This window comes from Drosophila takahashii, chromosome 2R (assembly GCF_030179915.1).
Source record: "Drosophila takahashii strain IR98-3 E-12201 chromosome 2R, DtakHiC1v2, whole genome shotgun sequence".
Classification (NCBI taxonomy): domain Eukaryota; kingdom Metazoa; phylum Arthropoda; class Insecta; order Diptera; family Drosophilidae; genus Drosophila; species Drosophila takahashii.
The window spans coordinates 4,494,801-4,514,185 of record NC_091679.1 but is presented as its reverse complement, the minus strand read 5'-3'; the positions used below and the strand labels follow the sequence as shown (position 1 = coordinate 4,514,185).

At 43.5% G+C, this 19,385-nt stretch overlaps 2 protein-coding genes across 11 annotated transcripts in view; both read right to left on the bottom strand.

The window, feature by feature from the left end:
• LOC138912471 (uncharacterized) overlaps window positions 1-19,385 on the bottom strand; it is a 243,488-nt gene that overhangs the window by 194,829 nt on the left and 29,274 nt on the right. The window lies entirely within an intron of this gene.
• LOC138912794 (keratin-associated protein 5-4-like) lies at window positions 147-17,556 on the bottom strand. Of its 2 annotated transcripts, XR_011418348.1 has the most exons (3): window positions 1,365-17,550; window positions 1,198-1,284; window positions 960-1,133 (listed from the first exon to the last, which is right to left on the bottom strand). XR_011418348.1 is itself a non-coding variant. In XM_070214115.1 (2 exons), exon 2 carries the CDS (start codon window positions 962-964, stop codon window positions 164-166), a length of 801 nt encoding a protein of 266 aa, XP_070070216.1. In that variant the 5' UTR covers window positions 965-1,133; window positions 1,198-17,556; the 3' UTR covers window positions 147-163. The 2 variants fall into 2 exon arrangements, 1 of the variants encoding a protein (XP_070070216.1); XM_070214115.1 differs by having other exon boundaries at window positions 147-1,133; window positions 1,198-17,556.

The following is a 19,385-nucleotide window of genomic DNA, read 5'->3' as shown; positions in this document are numbered from 1 at the left end:
TTCCGTCGCCACCGCGCTGGATCCCGGAGGTGCCCCCAACGCCCCGATACGAAGGGGCATGGGAGCAAGGCGCACCGACGGAGGACGCGGCCGAGGCCCTGGAGGAGGTGGAAAAGTGGAGGCCAGCGCGACCGCCCACACCTCGGTTTGAGCAGCAGCAACCTCAACTCGAACTACCGCACCAGCAGCAGCAGCCGCAACCACAGCCCGAGCCGCAGCAGCAGCAACCACAGCCCGAGCCGCAGCAGCAGCAACACCAGCCCGAGCCGCAGCAGCAGAAACACCAGCCCGAGCCGCAGCAGCAGCAACCACAGCCCGAGACGCAGCAGCAGCAGCCGCAGCCCGAGCCGCCACGCCAGCCGTCGCTGGAGGCGACGTTCGTGCGGACCGACATCCCGGCGGCCCACGTCAGCAACAGCATGCGGCAGTTTGTGACGGAGGGCGTTCGCTGGCGGCAGCAGACCGTCATCTGGACCTGGCCGGAGGGTCCCGCGGAGGATAACGAACCGCCGGCGGAAACGCGCATCTGGGAGGAGGCTCCGCAAGGCAACCCGCGAGACCCTCGGAGAAGGGGTAGGCCGGAGGTCTGGACGCCGCCAACGCCGAGCACGGGTCCGCCGACGCCGCTAACACCGAGCACGGGACCACCGCCGCCGCCAACACCGAGCACGGGCCCACCGACGCCGGCAGAGGTCGCGACGGAGCGAGACGGGCCGCTGGAGAAGGGACCCTGGGTTTGGCCCGAGCCCGTTGCGAGCGGCAGACCCAGGCTGCTGCGCCAGCACTCGGAACCGGTGACGACAACGGCGGCGAAGCGACCCATGTTGATGCGGCAGGTGTCCGCGCCCACAAGCGGAGAGTGGCAGGAAATCGCCCAGGACGAGTGGCCGGCGGGAATAATGGAGGAGCCCGAGGTGGTGATAGCGCGACGCAAAGGCGGCAGACGATGCGTCCGTGTCGCCATGGGTGACCGCGTGTACCGGGTGCGGCTATGCGCTAGGGACGTCAGGGTTTTCCGCCAATAAATGCACCGAGAAACAAAACCGAATGTTTACAAATGGGTAACCGACACGAAAACACGCACGAAAGTCGGCGGAAAAACAAAACAGGGGCATTCGTAGGGTGGCAGCAACCTGGAATAAAAACAAAAGGGTTAGCTTCACAAAGGAAAAGCTGAACTGCATACCGAATACTTACCTGTTGCGTGTGGCAGCTGCCATGCATGGAAACATATTTCGTTCCTACTCTCGCGAGCATTGCCAACATGGAGCAAAGCCTGATCCGCTGAGGACATGTCAAGGGCAAGGAAGAGAGAGGAAAAGATTAGAGAGAAAGAAAAGGGAAAGAAAGGTGAAAGAACTTACCGAGGAATTTAGCTTCATCATCATGAACTAGGGACGGGGGCGCCTCGATTAGGCGGTCGATTGGCACATACGATAGTGCGATCGATGGGCACAAAGCAAAATGGAAACATCGTTCATGAGAAACATCGCAGCGATCAAGTGGCAACGCTGCGCCAGCGATATCGATGGCATGAGGTGTCACGCGATATCGATAGGTTATGAATATCGGTTCCGAGCGGAACCAGATCAAAGATCGTCGCGGGAGATTTAAACCCAGGGCCGATGGGCTATCGATAGCCTAGGGTTATCGATGCTCAGTGGGGCCAAATCGAGGATCTGCGCGGGAGTTTTGAAAATTGATGCAAGAGGACGACCGACGCCGTAAAAACTCACGGAGTTGAAAGCGTCGAGGGAGCGTCGAGGGAAGCAACGAGGGAGCGCCGAGGGAACGAATGCAAGGAATGCCGGAGAGGAGGAACCAGTCCTTTAAAATTTCCCGAAGTAAGGGGGGTATGTGAGGAGTTGAATAACTCATCACAAATAGCAGCAGCTAGAATAACGGATGGCCGGCCGCTTACCAGTTACGCGGCGAATTTGCGTAGTAGCGGCGCGGCGAAGAGAGTTTGGAGACCGAGAAGTGTAGAGTGAGAGTTTGGAGACTTCGAGGTCAGGAGAGAGAACTCTCACAAAGAGAGTTTGGAGAGTCATGGCGGAGAGTGAGAGAGAGGAGACTCTGCCGTGAACTTTGGACCAGGAGGATGAGTGCGACATCGCGGCAGCGGAGCGGCGCATAAGCGTGCCACGTGCACCAGGAGAAACAGCGGGACGGGCGCAACACATGGATGTCCAGTTCAAAGCTGGGCGAAAAGAACAACGGGCCCAAACAGGAGCCAGGGACTTTGGACCTGGATTGGAGACTTCGCGGGCAGAGCCAGAGTACCGTGTGTGCAAAAGGAAATAACGGAACTGCACCGGACTTTGGACTCTGCCGTGGACTTTGGACCAGGAGGACAAGTGCCACCTCTCAGCAACAGAGCGGCACACAGGCGTGCCACATGCAACAACAGAATCAGCGGGACGGCAGCAGCATGCAGAAAAACAATTTAAGGCCGTGCATGAAGGGCAAGTGGGTCAAACAGGGACCACGGACTTTTGACCCGCAGTGGAGAGATGCCGCGGGCAGAGCGCACGAGGGACATAACGGTACCCGGAGGCCCTATATAAAGCCGCCGGGCGCTGGCAACTGGATCAGTCGATCGCAAGGAATCAGTCCGTCAAGATCAGTCAAGATATCAAAGTGAATAAGTCAGTCAATCAGTGCCAAGTAATCTACAAGTGAAGACACAAGTCAAGTCGTCGGAAGCAGCGCCGTGGGAGCCTACAAGGAGCAAGATCGCTACGTCGAGACGTTCGGGATTGGATCATCAGGAATCTCCGAATTGAGACACAGGTAGCTGAGGTCCGGAGGGCATCACACGGCTAAGTCAAGACAAACTGTTCCTACTCCTGTCTGACTAAAGCCTCGCATTGCGTCTGGCGTGTCCCTCAGAGTGAACAGGCCAATTGTCATTTCAAGGCGCTGTCCTAGAGAGAACAGGCTGTTGGTCGTTTCAAGGCGCTGTCCTAGAGCGACTAGGCCCGTCGTGATTTCAAGGCGCTGTCCTAGAAAGAACAGACCGTTTGTCAGTTCAAGGCGCTGGCCTAGAAAGACCCACGGTTTCACGAGCCGTGACCGGCGGGTCCGTAACCCCAAGTACCAAAGCCACGCTACGTCCAACCTCACAACCAACGCACCCCGGAGCAGAGCGTCGGACATCGAGCTGCACGGAAACGTCACGAACGAGCTAGCGGGTGAGGCCAGGGTGGAACGTTCGTTTACACCAGGCGTAAAGCAAGGTGAAGCACTAGGAAGCTTCCAGGTATCCACCTAGACTGTCAGCGCGATCCGAGCAGGAGCCTAGTGGGACCATCCGGGACAGAGCCAGGGACAGGCGGTTGAGTGTCTATAGGCGTTGTCCTGTAGAGCGCAGCTCCTGTTCACCCTAGTCTGAGAACGGTGACGCTTCCCTAAGCCCGCACGGCTGATCTCCTTGCGAGTCCGAGGCGCTACGAGTGGTCTTCGAGTCAACGCATCGGAGACGAACATCGCCGAGCAGCTACAAGGAGCTACAGGGAGCTACAGGACCGGAGCACGGAATCAGCGAGGCAGGCGATCACCGAGGCGACGCACCAACTTGCAGAGACGAGCACCACTAGGAGGCACCGAGGACCCCGAGTGGCGACACCAAGGCCAACCGAGCCATCAAGACCGCTGTAACCATACCCGCAATAAACCCAATTCGAACCCGTGAATTCTGTGCTTTCTCACTGATCTACTGGGCGGTCACGTTTATATAAATTTGGTGGGACGAACACATAACTTCTCTGAGCTAGCCGCACGAATCTCGTAGCGAGCAGACATACAAAATCAGTTCGTTACATTGTGAAACTCTGTAAATTGATCAAAAACGAACTATAGTGGTGACCCCGAGCTTGAACAGACTGCAAATACTCTTTAATTGCGCCAAAATCAGGCAAAATTAAAATTTGCACAGAACTTCAGTCTTTCAACCACACACACACACACAAAGCTGAAGCGACGCCACCAACACATCAAAAAGTGTATGCCCGCCGAACGCCGATACAATCTGCTCTCGCTTGTTCCTCGAAGGTTAATCTTTGACAACGACGCCACCCTCAACATGACCGACGAGTCGCAACAATTGCTGGACACGATCCGAGATCTGCAAGCCCAAGTCGAGGCATTGCAGGTTAATTCTTCTTCAGCGCAGACGGCTAACACGGCTCCATCGGCACGAGCAACAATTCGCCTACCGAAATTCACAAGCAACAATCCGCAATTGTGGTTCGCCCAAGTGGAGCGATCTTTCCGTTTGAGCGGCGTCAACAAAGATGACGACAAATTCGACTACATTACCGTCAACTTGGATCCAGACGTTGTTTTGACCGTAGAGGATTTAGTTACTCACCCGCCAGGGGCTAACAAATACGATACACTAAAGGCCCAGCTGCTAGATAAGTTTGCAGAGTCAGTCGAGTCTAAGCTCGCCGCCTACTACAAGGAGGAGGAACTGCTGGTCTGAAGCCTTCACAAATTCTGGCTCATATGCGTTGTTCGTAGAATTACTTTTTATTGTTTTATAATTTTAGGTTGCCCCTAGAACATAATCTAGTGACAGTAGGCCGCTAAACCAACACTTAAATTGGGTTAACTCGGAGATGTTGAATACACAAGTATTGCTTGAGTACTGATTTTATTTGGGAATATCTGGGGTTTATATACATGATTTCAGAGTCAAGGTTGCCACCATGGCGAAGGTATCGCATGGGGGTTTGTTAGTTATAAATACATTGCATCACTTAGGTTCTAAGATATACAGAAATACAAAGTCATACAATTTGTCTCCCATGCAAGGGATTAATAGGCTAGGGTTAGTAAAAATAGAATGCTGGAACGGCAGGTAGCGGGGTTTGAGCTGGCGCTGGCTGTGGCTGCTGTTGACATCTTAGGGACTCAAGTGCAGGCGCTAACATACTCCCGGCCGTTGAACAGGTGTTCAACATCATCCAATGTTGATCTCAAAGGCGTCGGACGAAGGCATCAGATGGTGCATCCTTGATGAGCTGAGAAACCGAGGTTGTTCTGCTAGTTCGATGTCCTTTGAAGATGATGACGTTTGTGGAGGTGTCTTCTTTTGGAATCGTTTCCACAAGTAAACGACTATGACTCCGAGTGACAAAAACAAGGCAACATAGGCACTAGAGCCCTGCATGAATGGATTCAATGAATTATTTTGAATTTTTTTCTGTTATATGAATGAATTAATTAGAATTTTGAGTTTAATAGAATTGAATGAATTTGAATTTTGACTTTAATAGAATTGAATGAATGAATGGCATGAAATACGAAATAATTCAAACGACAATTTATTTTGAGGAAGAAAGGGCCATTATTTTGTGATTAAATCTGCCTGAATTTTATTTACTATGCAGTTAGCATCGATTTGTTAAAAATTTTCCACTTTTTGTTCTCAAAAGAAAGCAAAAAAAACATCTGAAAAATTCAAAAAATTCATAAAATAATTCATTCGATTCATTCAATTCGAAATGAATTAGAACAACATTCAATTTATTTCACATAGAATTGAATTAAACAAATCAGAAATTTCATGGCATACTATGATAAAACAAAAATTGAATGATTCATGCAGGGCTCTAATAGGCACTTATGTGGTGGTGTGGTAGATCAATGATCTCTGTTGGCATTTTTATTTTGAGCCTGGGAAGTAATTCCTTACTAAGATCATTTAGCTCATTATAACTCAACTTCAATGAATTATTTAAATTTGAAATCTTAGTATCCGCTGCAGACGATTGATTTAAATTGCCAAATCGAGCATATGACAATTTCATCGCTCCTGTTGACGTCACTTGATGGCCAATCACACTAAGAATTGAGTTTCGTAGAGTGCACTTTGGGTCCAAAACTAGAAGTCCAGTATTATCAATATTAATGGTTGATAATTGATCGCCACATACTGCAGAGAGCTCCATTGGTGCTTGCATTGAGAAAATCCATTGATTTTTGGCCTTTAGTCTTTGCCATGAAAGGGATTTCGTAGATGTCACAGTTTGGCATAGTGACGACGATTTGTTATTAAACAATTGAAATTCGCAGTGATTGTCAATTGAAAATATCATTTGCTTATCTGAGCAAATATATACGTCCTCGTTAATGGACTTGCATAGATCAAATTCTTTAGCTGTCATAGCAATGAATTGATCTCTGTGTTGATTCACAGCTATAATTGGATGTTCAATATCCAGTGATATCATTTTGTTGTCGACTATCACAGGTATTGGTACCAAATTATAAAGCTCAAAAAGCTGCGTTGAGATCAAAGGCAGTGTAATTTTGAAGATGACATAATCCTTTACAACCTTTGCTTCTGCTTTCATCAACTTGTACAATTGTAACACATCGTCCTTAATCATGGGAAGCATTTTTCCTTGAGGCATATGAGTTTTAAGTTTATGTATATGCTCTTGAAGTTGCTTTGGCGATACGAGCAGCGGACTTATTTCATTGTGATGAACATTTGTCAACACATGCGAAATTTCTGACTGGACTCTTTGAATACTGGCCGCCAATACACTCAATTGATTGGTTAGTGCTATATACCATTGAAAGGTTTTTAACGAATCAAGTCGCGCGTTGGTTAAATCCACTCTTTGCTGGTTCATGATTCTGATTCTTCTGTCAATGGCGGCCTCATCTCTTTTCATTATATTTATGGTGGAATCAATTATTGATGTTTGATTCTTCACCAATTCCAAGAGATAATCTTCATTCGTTTTGACCTTTTCAATGGTCAACGACATCTTTTTGGCATACTCCGTGTCCAATACTCCAAAGAGACTGCTGGCAATATTTCCAACAATGTTCAGCGGCGAGCGTCTATTCCTGGACATATGGAGTAACTCATTCTCGGTTCGGATTTCCTCGTCGACGTGTTGAAAATGCATGTATAACGCAGCACATGCTTGTACTGGTTGTATGTGAGAACACATTTGGCCGACCTTTATCGTTCCAAGGTAAAATGTTTTTACGTCCTCCAAATAATGTTTTAAATCGTAATATGCGATAATTGTCCAATCAGCAGTTTCCAGTTGAGTTGTCCCAAGTTTTTCATAGTAAATTCCAGGTTTTGATCCCAACCTGGTTATATTTATTGGACTTGCCGCAGCTAGTGGTAGCAGCAGTAGAAGGATTAGCAAGGGCATTGACAGGAGGGGAAGGGTTGTGCCTTTGCGCCTTTTTGGTTCCTGATCATCCTTCTCATCCTTCTCATCTTCGTCATTTATATCCTTACGTTTTTCTCCTGGATCCTCTTGACGAAAAAGTGGAGCAAGATTATGAATCGCTCTTTTGAATACACCTTTTGCAGTGTCAACCTCTACAACTCGTACATATCCATCTGGGCCTGGAAGGAGCCTTAAAATCCGTCCAATGGGCCAATGAAGCATAGGCACATTGTCTTCTTTTAGAATTACCATCATGCCCTCTTTTACGTTTTGATATGCTTTTTTCCATTTAGGATGTTGTTGAAGACTTGTTAAGTATTCACTGGACCATTGCATCCAAAATTCGTGCTTCAGTGACTGCACCTGATCCCACTGTGCAGATAGGGATTTTATTTTTAATGGCTCGGGATCTGGTTGTGCTACAAGTGGCTCTCCAATCAGGAAATGACCAGGTGTAATGAACGTCCGATCCTTTGGATCATCAGAAATTGGAGTTAGTGGTCGGGAATTTAACACAGCTTCGACATTTGTTATAACTGTGCTTAACTGCTCAAACGTGAGCTCAGCAGTGGTCACCTTTTTCAACAATAATGTTTTTGCTGACTTTACTGCTGCTTCCCATAACCCACCAAAGTGAGGTGCTCTTGGCGGAATGAATTTAAATTGAATTCCTTTTGTGTTACATAGCTGCACTATGGAGTTCTTAGCTTCCTGAGAGTGTATAGTTTCCTTCAATTCCATTAGCTGGTTGTTGGCTCCTACAAAGTTTGTAGCATTGTCGCAGTATAAAGTTTTGCACCTTCCACGACGGCTTATGAACCTTTGTAGCGCTCCAAAAAATGCTGCAGTTGTTAAATCTCCAACGACTTCCAGATGTACCGCCTTCGTCGCAAAACATACAAATACGGCGATGTATGCTTTATCAGGTCGCTTGCCTCGGACCTTGTGATGAATCTTCAAGGGTCCACAAAAATCCACTCGAGAATTTAGGAATGGTCTATTTTGAGAAACCCTATGCTCAGGTAGTTTTCCCATAACTTGCGACATCAATTTTGGACGATATCTTGTACATGGAATGCATTTCATGATTACATTCCTAACCATGGAAGTGGCTTTGACAATATGATATTGTTGTCGAGCAATACCCTTCAAGGTATTTTGGCCACAATGCATATTTTCGGTATGTAGTTTTACTAACAACATTTTCACAATTTCGTCGTTGTAAGGCAATAAATATGGATTCCTTGCATCACGAGAAATTGGTGCGTTTTCGATTCTTGTTCCTACTCTAATAATAGAGTTTTCGTCCAAAAACAAGTCAAGAGAGGACACCTTACTGCTGCTGGGTATCGGTCGTTCAGGATGTCGATGTAAATGTTTCAGCTCATCTGCGAAGTCAGCTTGTTGTACACATCGTACTATTATCCTCCTGGCTTGTTCCAATTCGTCCAACTCTAGCAGCACTGTATCCTTCCTGTTTTTACGATAACAGAATCGTAACATATAGGCAATTATACGTTGTAGACGATTAAATGAGTTTCCGTGGTTAATACGGTATATTTCGTCTCCTTCCGAACTTGTTGCAAGAGTGACTATTTTTAGCTTTCTCTCCAATGAGATGCTGTTGTTTTTAGGGGCCTTAAAGAGGGATGGCCATTTCTCTTCAGGTCCGTGAAGAAATAGTGGTCCGTATAACCATAAAGTGTGTGCGCCTAATTGAGCTGCGGGGATTCCTCTTGATAACACATCTGCGGCGTTGAGATTTGATGACACATGTCTCCATTGGTTTGGACTGGATGTGTCTTGTATTTTGGACAATCTATTTGCAACGAATGTATGGAAATTCGATGCCTTTGCATTGATCCAACAAAGTACTATTGTTGAATCTGTCCAGTAAAATGTTTTAATGGATTCTGTGTTAAGTCTTAGATCCTTTTTGACTTTGTCGGCTAGTTCGGCTCCTAGAACAGCCGCGCACAACTCCAACCGTGGTAGGGTTTGTTTTTCTAGAGGCGCTACTCTTGACTTAGCGCACAACAAACGTACAGTTGTTTGTTTGTTTTTATAAATGGCTCTTACGTAAACAGCTGCACCAAATGCCTTCTCAGAAGCATCCACGAATATGTGTAGCTCCTGTTTTTGTGGGACTTTCCCATCATAAATGTGACGTGGAATTTTCATTTTGTTTAAATGTTGCAGATCCTGTCTGATGACCACCTTTCCTTTAGGGAATCTGATATTTCCGTATCCCAATCCAGTTGTTGAAGTGACAGGGTTTGCAGAAATATTTTGGCCCTTATTATCACTGGTGAAAACAGGCCAAGAGGATCGAAGATTTGACCGACCTCAGAAGCTACCACTCTTTTAGTAATGCTCTGAGTTTTTTGCTCTTGTGCTCTGCCACACAAATGATCGTCCTTTGGAGTCCATATAATTCCCAGTGTTTTTACACTGGTATGTTCTAACGCTGCACCCAAATTTATGGTGCTGACGACGTCTTCAGGTAGGAATCCTTTTAATAATTGGTGTGTATTAGAGCACCATTTTCTTAGTTTAAATCCGCACGGCAGCAGGATTTTATTTAGTTCTTGTTGAATCCTTTCTGCGTCCTGTATCGTGTCTGCTCCGGTCAAGCAATCATCCACATAAAAATCGTTTTTTAATGCGACTGCTCCTAGTGGCCATTTTTCAGAGTTAATGTTGGCTAAATGTTCCAAGCATTTAGTGGCCAGGAACGGAGCTGATGTTGTGCCATATGTCACCGTCTTTAACCTATAATACTTTATTGGTTCATTTGAATCATATCGCCAAACAATCATTTGGTTAAATTGATCATTTGGATTCAACCATACTTGGCGATACATTTTTTCAATGTCTGCAGTGAAGACATATTTGTGAGTTCTGAATCTCAATAATATAGAGAACAGATCACTCTGAACAACTGGTCCTGGATGCAGCACGTCATTCAAAGATTTTCCTGACGACGTTTTACAGGAGGCATCAAAGACTACTCTTAATTTCGTAGTAGTGCTCTCTGGTTTCAGAACACAATGATGTGGGATGAAGTAGTGAGCCTTCGGTATTTGTTCCGGCATCACTTGCTTCATATGGCCAAGTTTTTCATATTCTGCCATAAATTCGTTGTACATCCTCTTAATTTCTGGACAGGTCCTTTTTTCCAACGAATAGAAGCGCCTTGTAGCGATATCGCAAGACTTGCCCAGGGCTGAAGGATCTTCAGAAAACGGTAATCTGACTATTAATCTGCCATCTTGTGCGTGCTGAAGATTATTAATAAAGTGCTTTTCGCAGTGCCTTTCTTCTGGAGTCCTGTATTTTCTAATTGGCTCTAATTGGTCCAACTTCCAAAACCTTTCCAACGATGATTTCGCTTCCTCAGCTGAGGAAACTACCATGCAGTTCTGTGGCATTTTTGCACTCATGTTAACTTTTCCAGCAACGATCCAACCCAATTCAGTATTTTGTAGAATCGGAAAACCTGGATATGTTTTTATTTGCTCAGGTTTAATAATAGAAAAATGATGTTCTGCGCCTAGCAACAAATCAATTTTTCCTGGTCGATCAAAATTGGGATCCGCAAGATTAATGTTTTTCGATATTTTTAGATCGGTTATTTTTAACTGTTCTGTGGGTTGATCTGCCACCATGTGCGGGAGAACAAAGGCTTCAACTCTTGTTTCGAAGTCACTATGTTTTGATTTTATTAACACACTGACGCGTCCTTTGCTTATTCGCGGCTGGCCTCCAATTCCCTCAATTCGTAAATTTGTTGGGGAGAGTTTTAACGATAACCGCTTTACTAATCTTTCCGAGATTAAATTGATCTGTGAACCGGAATCAAGGAGCGCTCGAAAGTCTCCTTCTCGACGATTGGTTCCTTGTACTGTCACTCTAGCCGTTGCTAACAGTGTGTACCTTTTCTCAATACTGTTTGTCGCAGCAGAAGCAGCTGTTTTTTGTTCAGTATTAGATTTTCCGTTACTTAAATGTAACAACGTATTGTGTTTTTTGTTACATTTCATGCATGTATATTTAGACATGCAATGTTTGGACATGTGGTCTGCCTTTAAGCAATTGACACACAGTTTCTTTCGCTGGACCCAAGACAGCCTTTCAGCAGGAGAGGTTTCCTTAAATTTATCGCATTTGTATATGCTATGCCCTTTTTGACAAAACAGGCAGGCGTATGAACTTGCTGTTGCAGAGGCACTTGTTCTATGTTTTTCCTTATGCGCCTTTCCACCGATGGCTTCAAGTGCCAGAAATCGTTGTTCTAGAAACGCAAGAAATTCTTTTATTGTTTGAATTTCCCTTGTGTCTAATATTGTTTGCTCATAAAGAGTATGAGTAATTCGGTCTAATTTTCTTGTCATATGAAAAATTAGAACCGGATCCCATGTGTCAATCATAATTCCCATATTTCTTAATGCTTGCAACGATTCATTAACATTGTCATGCAGATTTTTTATTGATTGAGAATCATTTGACACGTTAGGGTGATCAAAAAGTTTCTCAAATATTGCGGTAGACAGCACACGCTTATTATTAAAACGTTCTTTCAGCATTGTCCAGGCAGTGTCGTAGTTAATTTCTGTTAACTCTAAATGCCTTACTAATCTTTCTGCTTCTCCAGACAGATTAGCCTTAAGATACCACATTTTTTGTATTTTTGGTATCGCTGATTCATGAACCATTTTATTAAAAATGTCATGGAATTGTTGCCATTTTAAATAGTTACCATCAAATTTTGGAATGGAAACCTTTGGCAATTGAATTGATGAAATCGAAGGTACCGCATGATTAGTGGCTATTGAAACTGTATCAGTTGATGGTTGGCAAAATTGTAGCATTGCCTTTTCAGCGGAGATAAATCGTTCCATACTATAACCTGCCTTTTCAGGTTCGATACATACTTTATGGATTTCAAAATGCAGACTTTCAATTTGTTTCCATAAATTGTCGATTACCGTTTTATAGGTAAATTTATTGTCTGGACATATTTGATTCATAGTTCGAGACATCGAATCCAGAACCGCTGCTTGGTGTCTAATCAATTTTTTGATTTGTTCCACCTCATCAGACGTGGCCTCTAATGTCGGAAATTGCAGAATTTTAGCATTGAATTCTTCCATAGCCTTATGAACAATTAATTTCATCTGCTCATAATAATTCTTTTCGAAATATTCATGCAATACTGCAGCACCTTTAGATTCTTCAAGAATAGATTTATTTCCTTTTTCGAATGATTTCCACAGATCTTCAATTTGTCGTTTCCTATCTTCGAAATACGTAACCTTTTCTTTTCTTGTGTTAGAATCCTTTTTGATGTTTCTAAGCACAACTTGGATCTCTTCACCAATTTGGCTTTGAATGGCAATCAGTTTTTCAACCTCCATTTTTTCCTTACTAACGTGTCTGACCCGTGGGAAGTTAATTTATTCGCTTTAATTAAGCTGGATACGCTTCTACTCGCAACCGATTTAGTGGTCAAAGACACGTAAGGTTTTTTGGATTAGAAAATATAGTCAATTATTTTATTTTTAAAATTTTTATTTTATTAACACCATTTGTAAAAAAATATTATATTTTTCAAATGTTTGATGTATTTCAAGAGTCGCCTTGTTGACTACTTGAAATTTAGATTTTAAATCGATGATTATCCTGGGAATCGCCAAGTTGACTCCAGTAAATCAGATTTATTTTTGAAGATATCTATAAAGAGTCGCCAGTTGACTACTTTAAATTTGAGATTTAAATCGACGATTATCCTGGGAATCGCCAAGTTGACTCCAGTAAATCGGATTTATTTTTTGAATTTATGTATAATGAGTCGCCAGTTGACTACTTTAAATTTGAGATTTAAATCGACGATTATCCTGGGAATCGCCAAGTTGACTCCAGTAAATCGGATTTTTTTTTTTTTTTTGTTGTTAATAAAGTAAGAAGAATCGCCAAGTTGACTACTTCTACTTATAAATTGTTTAAATATTGGAGTCGCCAAGTTGACTTCCAATAATTTCGTAACAGATCGCCAAGTTGATAAGTTACTCCTTGAAACAATGTTCAAGTTGTTCGGGAAAACGGTCGGAGTTTTATTCGAGCCAGATTTCCCTAGTTATCTTTTCTGTTAATCAAATGATAAAAACAGATTTAAGACAACATAAAAAATCTAGATGATTCGATCGCCAAGTTGATCGAGAATCTGTCTAGTTCGTATGTGTTGAAATTAGTCGCCAAGTTGATTAGAATTTCATACACTGGTCGGGGTCACCAAAATGTTCGTAGAATTACTTTTTATTGTTTTATAATTTAAGGTTGCCCCTAGAACATAATCTAGTGACCGCTAAACCAACACTTAAATTGGGTTAACTCGGAGATGTTGAATACACAAGTATTGCTTGAGTACTGATTTTATTTGGGAATATCTGGGGTTTATATACATGATTTCAGAGTCAAGGGGGCCACCATGGCGAAGGTATCGCATGGGGGTTTGTTAGTTATAAATACATTGCATCACTTAGGTTCTAAGATATACAGAAATACAAAGTCATACAATTTGTCTCCCATGCAAGGGATTAATAGGCTAGGGTTAGTAAAAATAGAATGCTGGAACGGCAGGTAGCGGGGTTTGAGCTGGCGCTGGCTGTGGCTGCTGTTGACATCTTAGGGACTCAAGTGCAGGCGCTAACATGCGTCGTCTGGGTCCTGAGTCAAGCAGCGAGTCAATAATCCGCACAATGTTCCTCGCTGAGATGCCCCAAAACATTCGCCCTATTTTATCGATATGGAAAGAAAATGATCTCGAGAAACTTGCAAAAGTAGCAGACAAAATGCTAGAAACCATGACGCCGCCGGACGCGCTGAAGAGTATCACCGAATCTTTATGTCAACTGGCCAAAAAGGTCGACACAATCCAAGGTGAGCTCAAACGTCAAGCGAGAGACCGATCTGTCAGCCAGACACGCGGTTCGTCTCAGTACCGTTCTGGTTCTCAGCCACGCACTCAATCTCCGAATGACACCCGTGCGCAGTCAGATGACCAGCAAGAGCTTTGTTATTACCATCGTAGCTTTGGAAGTGGTGCACGCAAGTGCAAATCTCCTTGCTTTTTCGCACATCCTTTAAACTAATGCAGCCGTCGCCTTCAGGGCTGGAGGGTGGCAGCCAATCTAGCAACGGCGAGCGTCCAGTCCAACCTAACATATCCTCAGAAATCCGTCTTTACATCACCGATCGCATCTCACACCGCAGATTCCTCATAGACTCGGGCTCTGTGGTCTCAGTCATGCCACGCTCACGAGCTACGCAAAACGTCAAAAAAAGCGATCTCACATTGTATGCAGCAAATGGAACTGTCATCCACACCTACGGCAGCGTGGTGGTTGATCTTAACATTGGTCTTCGTCGTTCCTTCATGTGGCCTTTTATCGTAGCTGACACCGAGATAGCTATTAAAGGCGCTGATTGCTTGTCCCATTTCAATCTGCTCATCGACGTAAAAGGAAAAAAAACTGATTGATGCAAACACCAATTTGTCGAGCCAGGCTTTGCTTTCAAACGCGACACATCACTCTGTGTCCACCATTAATGATAAATGCAGATTTGGAAGCCTACTGCAGGAATTTGTGGACGTCACCATACCAGCACACAGGACAAGCAACCGGCATGATGTAAAGCACTACATTGAAACCACAGGAAGCCCAATATCCGATCGCCCACGCCGTTTGTCTGGTGAGAAACTAATCACCGCGAAAGCAGAGATCAACTTCTTGATCAATGAAGACATTTGTCGCCCTTCCAAAAGCCAATGGTCAAGCCTGTTACATATGGTCAGCAAAAAGGATGGTGGTTGGCGTTCGTGCGGGGACTATCGCAAGCTGAATGCTATAACGGTACCTGACCGATATCCAATTGCGCACATCCATGACTTCTCGGAGCAGCTACACGGAAAAAAAATATTTTCTACACTCGATCTTATCAAGGCGTACTATCACATTCCAATGGCTGAGTGTGATATCCCTAAAACCGCCGTTTGCACTCCATTTGGCCTAATCGAGTTCCTTTATATGCCGTTCGGTCTAAAGAATGCTACGCAAACATTCCAAAGATTCATCGACAATATTTTTCGTCGCGTCGATTTCGTTTATTGCTATTAAGACGATATCCTAATTATGTCCAATACACCCGAGGAACACGAAAAACATCTTCGTGCAGTCTTGGATATCCTTCGTAGCCATGGACTCAGCATCAACCTTAGCAAGTGTCAGCTGGCTCAAACCGAGGTGCAGTTTCTAAGTTACATCATCAATGAACACGGAATCCAAGTTATCGAGTAGAAGCTATTCAAAACTATACGAGGCCCTCTACAATCTGCGAACTCGGACGATTCCTCGGCATAATCAACTATTATCGAAGGTGCTTGCCCCGATCGTCACACATCCAGGCACCACTTTCACAGCTACTGAGGAACGTCAGAAAAAACGATCAACGCTTGGTCGAATGGACTCCAAATCGTATCGCCGCCTATGAGGCATGCAAGCAAAGTGTCACAGATGCGGTACTGTTGGCCCATCCGAGCCCAACAGCACAACTTGTCCTGGTATGTGATGCTTCTGATGTCGCGATCGGTGCCGCACTAGAACAGGTAATCGATGGCCATACGCAACCACTTGGTTTTTTCTTAAAGAAACTTACGGACACTGAGAAAAACTACAGCACCTACGATCGGGAATTGCTATCGATTTATGAAGCCATAAAATACTTTAAGCATTGCCTCGAGGGTCGCATATTTTGCATCACAACGGACCACAAGCCTCTCGTTTCGAAAAACGTTCTTGAATGGAGCAGGACCTGACTGCTTTGCCAACGTGCTAAAATCAACCGGCACAATCATCTGACTCCAGAGAAGATCACAGTTCCCAACGACAGATTTAATCACGTGCATCTGGACATCGTCATCATGCCGTTCCATCAAGACTTTCGGAACTGTCTCACCATAATAGACAGATTCACCCGTTGGCCCGAAGCTATTCCTCTCACAAACATCACTGCCGAGACGGTGGCCAATGCTTTTTGGTCACACTGGGTTGCGCGTTTTGGAACACCCAAAACCATAACGACCGATCAAGGCACTCAGTTTGAGTCTGCGCTCTTCAAGGAACTGGCTAGACTTATGGGAACTGAACACATCGATACGACTGCGTATCACCCACAGTCAAACGGGATGATCGAAAGATGGCACAGGTCTTTTAAGGCTGCGATGATGTGTCACTCCAACACTTCCTGGCCAGAACTGCTACCTGCCGTCTCGCTAGGACTTCGAACGTGCTTTAAGGAGGATCTCAACTCATCGGCTGCCGAGATGCTCTACGGTACGTCGATACGCTTGCCAAACGAATTCTTTGAAGACATAGATGCAAGCCCAGATCCTGCCACTTTTATTAGTAGTTTTCGCGAACAGATGCGAAAAATACGCCCAACTCCAGCTGCACACCATAGCAGCCAAAAAATGTTCCGTCTTAAAGGAATAGACAAATGCTCCCACGTATTTATTCGCACCGATGCCGTCAAACATCCGTTGAAGCCCCCATACACTGGCCCATTCGAAGTTGTACACCGCAACAATGACCGAGTATTTACTTTAAATGTCAACGGAAAAGAAGTAGCAGTGTCTGTGGACAGAATAAAACCAGCTTTTTTACTTAGAAGTGATGCTCAACTGGACCAAACCGAAAGCAATGGAAAAACACGAACCTACGAGAAGCGAAGAGTCCAATTCATAACATCGTGACGTCGTCACTGTGGCGGTCCAGACTAAGAAGCCACCCAGCGGATGGAATTGGTACTAAACCAAAATCCTAAATTGCACTGCACTCGAGTATTTGCCTACACACTACAACGGTTACACTCTCTCTGCCGACACCAAGCTTATAGGACAAACGTGTGTAATTGTGAAACTCTGTAAACTGATCAAAAACGAATAAAACTTATAAATCAAATTAGTGGTAACCGACCTGTGTTACCATAAAACGTGCAATAAATAACTTTTTAGACTTTGTCCTAGAAAATTGCGACCCACACCAATCGACAGGCAATTGATCCAAAATTACAAATATGTAACCCTTTTCCAAATCAAAAAATGTTTGTAAAAGATATGCCTTTTCAAAGTTGAACAATTTTTCACTTTAAAAAAACACACCGTTTTAAGGTAATTTTTTGCACTTCCGGGGGGTATATCTTAAAAACTAGGTATCGAATCGTTTTGCTTCTTTTTTTCCACTGATTGGTGTGTTAGTTAAGGGGCTGTCCATATATTACGTAATCACAATTTCGCCGATTTTTGACCCCCCCCCCCCCCCCATGTAATCATTTCTTAATACAAAAAAAAAAAAAATTTGCACTAGAGTAATCATTTGGTGGACCCCCCCCCCCCCCCCCTAGATGATTACGTAATATATGGACAGCCCCTAAGAGCAAAAAAGGAAAACATATTGCAGTTTGCCAGCCGCATCTCTTAGTTATGCGTTGTTTGCGAAACGTCCGTTTTTTCCATATTTTCCAACTTTGATGGAAAATAAAAAAAAATTATTTAATATTATTTTTTTTATACTTCCCTTAAACGTTATTTGGACTTTATTCTTAATATTAGAAAAGTTGTAGCTGCGTCCGCGGTTTTAAGAGCCAAAAAAGGTAAAAATGTTATGGGCTCAGAAATTGCATATGGCGCAACCTTGTGAAAGATTTGTCCAAAACATTGTTTTAAAGTCATGAAAATTTGATGTGATGTTCAACAGCTCGATATAAGAAACTTTAGTTCTACCACTTTTGGAAAAACCCGCTAGTTTAGCGGAAAAACAGCTATAAATAGCTAAAATACGGAAGGCCGTAACTTCTAAACTACTGAAGCTACAGACTTGTGCTGTATCTCGTTTGAAAGGTATTTTAAAATGCTTTAAGCCCCTTTTATATGTAATTGGTGTAAATGTAATATTTAAAAAAAAAATATGCACAAAACTTTCTTAAAAACGGTTTTAAGTCGGTTAAGTCTATTGGATTTACCAAGTTTACCAAATTGTGACCATTATTTCAAAAAACTAAATATATAAAATTTGTTTTTTTAATTTTAATTTTTTATTTTTTAGTTTTTAAAAATTAGAACATAAAAAAAGAAAAACAAAACAACATTTAAAATTTTTTTTACCCCATTTTTTTTTAATAATTTTTAAAAATTACAACATAAAAAAAGAAACTAAAAAAACAAAAACTTTTTAACAAAAGGTTTTTTTTGGTCGGAAAAAAATGGATTTGTTTTTAAATTCTCACTTTGCCGATTTGTAAGTACGCCTCTGCCACGCCCACTCCCTGTCTCAAGCAATAATTTGAAAGGTGGATTAATTACACTAAGCAGCATTTTTAATGCTTTTTAAATTTACCTCGATGGATGCTATATTTTTGGATTCGCTATGAATTCCGAAGTTAAACTGCGTTTTCCAAAAAGTTCCCCGACGCAAGGTTTCTTAGCAAAAGGACCTCAAAGTTCGAAAAATGCTGAAAGAAATCCACTTTCCGGAGCTCTTGGAGGCAAACGGATTCATGGTTTGATTCGATGTTAAAGTTTTTTAAAAGACACACTGTAGTATGCACAAATATGGAATACCCACTGTACCGAAAGTACTTAAAGGGTACGCACTGTAACACTTTGTTGCAGTGTTTACATATTTCAAGTCCCGAAATATGAACCGATCGCTATGGCTTAGCCCGCACACAGAAAGTGCTAGCGTCGGCATAATTGCAGCGAACGGACAGCATGTATGCATGCACTTGAGAGCTCAAAGCAACATATATAAGTACATTCCTTTATACATAAGCATATAGGCACATAGCCGTCTCTCTGCCGCCGCCTGCGAGCAGCGCAGCTACGAGACTTAGCCTTAACTAGACTTAAAGAATATTGGAAAAAGCAGAGACACTTCGATCGTTGGAGCGGCACCATTGCTGCTCCGACTTAAATGAATAAAACTAAAAAATAGAATTGAGAATGAACTACCAAATAAAGAAAGACCTGTCGGTCTGAGAATTATACAGAACAACCGAATTATTACAAGTGTGTATTTGACTTGCTTGGCGGATATAAGAACGTAACGTCGATCTTCAACT

What these genes read in the sequence shown, in the direction of transcription:
- LOC138912794 (XM_070214115.1), bottom strand. Translation starts at nt 964, where the DNA reads ATGGCGACACGGACGCATCGTCTGCCGCCTTTGCGTCGCGCTATCACC.